At 39.9% G+C, this 3,675-nt stretch overlaps 1 protein-coding gene across 1 annotated transcript; it reads right to left on the reverse strand.

The window, feature by feature from the left end:
- Positions 1–828: 828 nt before the first annotated feature.
- LOC117339944 (neurofilament heavy polypeptide-like) lies at positions 829–1,179 on the reverse strand. Its single transcript, XM_033901668.1, has one exon. It carries the CDS (start codon positions 1,177–1,179, stop codon positions 829–831), a length of 351 nt encoding a protein of 116 aa, XP_033757559.1.
- Positions 1,180–3,675: the final 2,496 nt, after the last annotated feature.

The following is a 3,675-nucleotide window of genomic DNA, read 5'->3' on the forward strand; positions in this document are numbered from 1 at the left end:
GTAGATGAGTATTTTATGGGGTAGATGCGTATTTTATAGGGGTATATGAGTATTATATAGGGGTAGATGAATATTTTATGGGGGTAGATTAGTATTTTATAGGGTAGATTAGTAATTTTTTAGGGGTATATGAGTATTTTATGGGGGTAGATGAGTATTTTATGGGGGTAGATGGGTATTTTATAGGGTAGATGAGTATTTTTTAGGGGTAGATTAGTATTTTATATGGGTAGATGAGTATTTTATGGGGGTAGATTAGTATTTTATAGGGTAGATTAGTAATTTTTAGGGGTATATGAGTATTTTATGGGGGTAGATGAGTATTTTATGGGGGTAGATGGGTATTTTATAGGGGTAGATGAGTATTTTTTAGGGGTAGATGAGTATTTTATAGGGGTAGATTAGTATTTGATAGGGGTAGATGAGTATTTTATAGGGGTAGATGAGTATTTTATGGGGGTAGATGAGTATTTGATAGGGATAGATTAGTATTTTATAGGGGTAGATGAGAATTTTATGGGGGTAGATGAGTATTTTATGGGGGTAGATGAGTATTTTATGGGGATAGATGAGTATTGTATATGGGTAGATTAGTATTTTATATGGGTGGATGAGTATTTTATAGGGGTATATGAGTATTTTATAGGGGTAGATTTGTAATTTATAGGGGTAGATTTGTATTTTATAGTGGTAGATTAGTATTTTATAGGGATAGATGAGTATTTTATAGTGGTAGATTAGTATATTATGGGGTAAATTAGTATTTTATGTGGATAGATGAGTATTTTAAAAGGGTAGATGAGTATTTTATAGGGGTAGATGAGTATTTTATAGGGGTCGCTGCGTCTTTCTCGGGTCGCTTCGTCTTTTCTGGGGTCTCTGCGTCTTTTCTGGGGTCGCTGCGTCTTGTCTCGGGTCGCTGCGTCTTTCCTCGGGGTCGTTGCGTCTTTTCTTGGGGTCGCTGCGTTTTTTCGGGGTCGCTGCGTCTTTTCTCCTGGTCCTTCGTATTTTCTCGGGTTCTGCGTCTTTTACTCGGGGTCGCTGCGTCTTTTTGCGGGTCAGTGGTCTTTTCTCGGGGTGGCTCGTTTTGTTGGCGGTCTCTGCGTCTTTTCTCGGGGTCGCTTCGTCATTTCTCGGGCTCTCTTCGTCTTTTCTCGGGGTCGACTGCGTCTTTTTCATGGTGATTGTTTTTTCTGGGTAGATGAGTATTTTATAGGGGTAAATGAGTATTTTATAGGGGTAGATGAGTAAAACGTTGTTCGTCGCCCTTTTGTCCATCATGCGTTAATAATTTTCTTCAAATTACTTTTTCTTGATAACAGTTAACGTGAATTTAACTCAGTTTACTTAGGTGATGGGGATTAAAAGTTGTTAAAATGAAGGGGCTGACCCCCAGATGTGCCAAGGGACAGAGCTAAAAAGGGGGTAATTAGGCCATATGGCTTTAAGTGACGTATGAGTGAATATGAGCCATAGTTAAAGTAAATTAGCTTGAATGAAGGGGCTAAACCCACACTAAGTTGACACCTTGGTAACCAACATCTTGTGTATTACATTGTAGCTGGCCTGACAAAGGGAAGCATGAAAAGCAACTAGGTAGATGATTTCATCATAATGTAAATTTTGTAAATTTGTTAACTAATTTGGAAAAGAAGTTAAGGGGGATAAGCATTTTATGGGAGAGGTAGGGGGGTGAGTATCTAACACATTAATCCATCAGGTAAGAATTTTATGCATAAAATATTCATTCGGATGACTTGTCTACTGGGATGAAAAATTTAAACTACACCGACATTACAACGTCATCGTACCATCAAATTACAGGGACAGAAAATGCAATGTATTTTAGTAAAGCAGTTATCACCAGTTATTGTATGTACCACAGTCTTATTGAGATTTGATATCCATCACCTCCTGGTTGCATTCTCCAGCGATACAGGTCTCGGTGGTGATTAAGGATCTACGGGAATTCCTCTATACAGGTCCCGGGCCAGCAGAGACATGTATTGATGCTGTATATCCAGGAGCTATTTCATCAATGCCACAGTGATATTGTTCCGTGTATTATTATTTGGGTTATTTAAGATTTGTCGGTGTGTTACGTGACTTGAGCATCCAGTATTACATGAGATCTGTAAAGCTATGGGATCAGACCTGTCTGGTTAATCAGCAGGGCACGGCAGGCTGGTGCCAATATTCTCCCCTCTTAGTGTCTATATCGAATGACCGCGGAGACAATGCCATAAGTTCACAGGGAGCGCCTCCTCTAGTTATGGGACGGCTCACGCAATGCTCACCACTATCTCCTACAGGCTGATGTTAGGCGAACAACTGCCGACAATGACGGATATGATATATGGGAAACAGGGATCCTTCACTGGAGGAGCGTTCCTACTGTCAGTGGAGACATGTTACGGTCGGTTTGCAGCTTGCTCCGGACAGTTTGGTCGCTACCCATTCTCTCACAAACACATTTATCTGACTTTCATTTTCTTCCTAACACGCAAGCCCGTCTTTGTACACATCTAAAGAGGCATGTTATACGTCCACTCGCTTAAAACTTTATATAAGAGAGTTTTCCCTGTATACTACCGAAATACGACAACATAAAACGATTACATTGTGTTTGTAAACCCGTTTTGATGGACGTCTGGAAACACACCATCACAATCGTTTGTTATCAGTTCTAATGCATATCTGGAACGACATCAAGCACCTACAGAATTCCCTGCATTCCATGCGATATCGGAAATGTCTGCTCGTCGACACCATCAAGTTTAACGTGGTCCTTTGTGCGTGTGACGACGCGATTACCCAATTCATACAGGGGATAATGTGATGGCACTGACGCACAATCTGATAACACATAAAAGAAATGTGTCAAATTATCTACTCGAAATTCTACTTGTAATAATTGGGACTTTGATCCTTCAACCCTTAAACGATTGGCAAATCCACTTGAGAGCTCCATTACGAGGCGCCATTATGTAACATGTGTATAGCTGTAAGAGTGACGAATGCTTTTGTCAATACTTAAAATGCGTAAAAAGCCCAAACTTGTCTGGTACCCTGGCATTTCTCTGCTATTAATTAATATTTGGAGACATAGAAAAGAACATATTCTAAACGCTAGCAATTTGCCTTGTTCCTACTTACCTGATTTACATATCGAGCTCTGTGGGTATATGGATTAACCTACAGGTAAGGAAGTACACTGTAGATATAGTTTGTGATCAATAGTGATTTCTACAGAACTGGTTTTCTGGGCGAACCTTTGGTCCTCGCTAATCTGAAGCATTCATTTAAATAGTTTGTTTAGAACGAATTGGTAAGGAAGGCGTTGTCTACGTTCAATGTCAATATACAACGGTTTATAAAACTTCCCTGGAAGCTTTGATTTAATATCAACTTTCTTAACCGCCAAGTTTTCCACACGAAAAATCAGAAAAATCGCCTTACTGCCGATAAATATTCGCCATCCAAGAATGACTTCTCACAAAGCCTTTCTGGGGATTAATATCGGCCATCCAAGAATGACTTCTCACAAAGCATTGCTGGGGATAAATATCGGCCATCCAAGAATGACTTCTCACAAAGCATTGCTGGGGATATATATCGGCCATCCAAGAATGACTTGTCACAAAGCCTTTCTGGGGATATATATCGGCTATCCAA

Source organism: Pecten maximus, chromosome 1, assembly GCF_902652985.1.
Source record: "Pecten maximus chromosome 1, xPecMax1.1, whole genome shotgun sequence".
In the NCBI taxonomy this organism is placed as follows: Eukaryota; Metazoa; Mollusca; class Bivalvia; order Pectinida; family Pectinidae; genus Pecten; species Pecten maximus.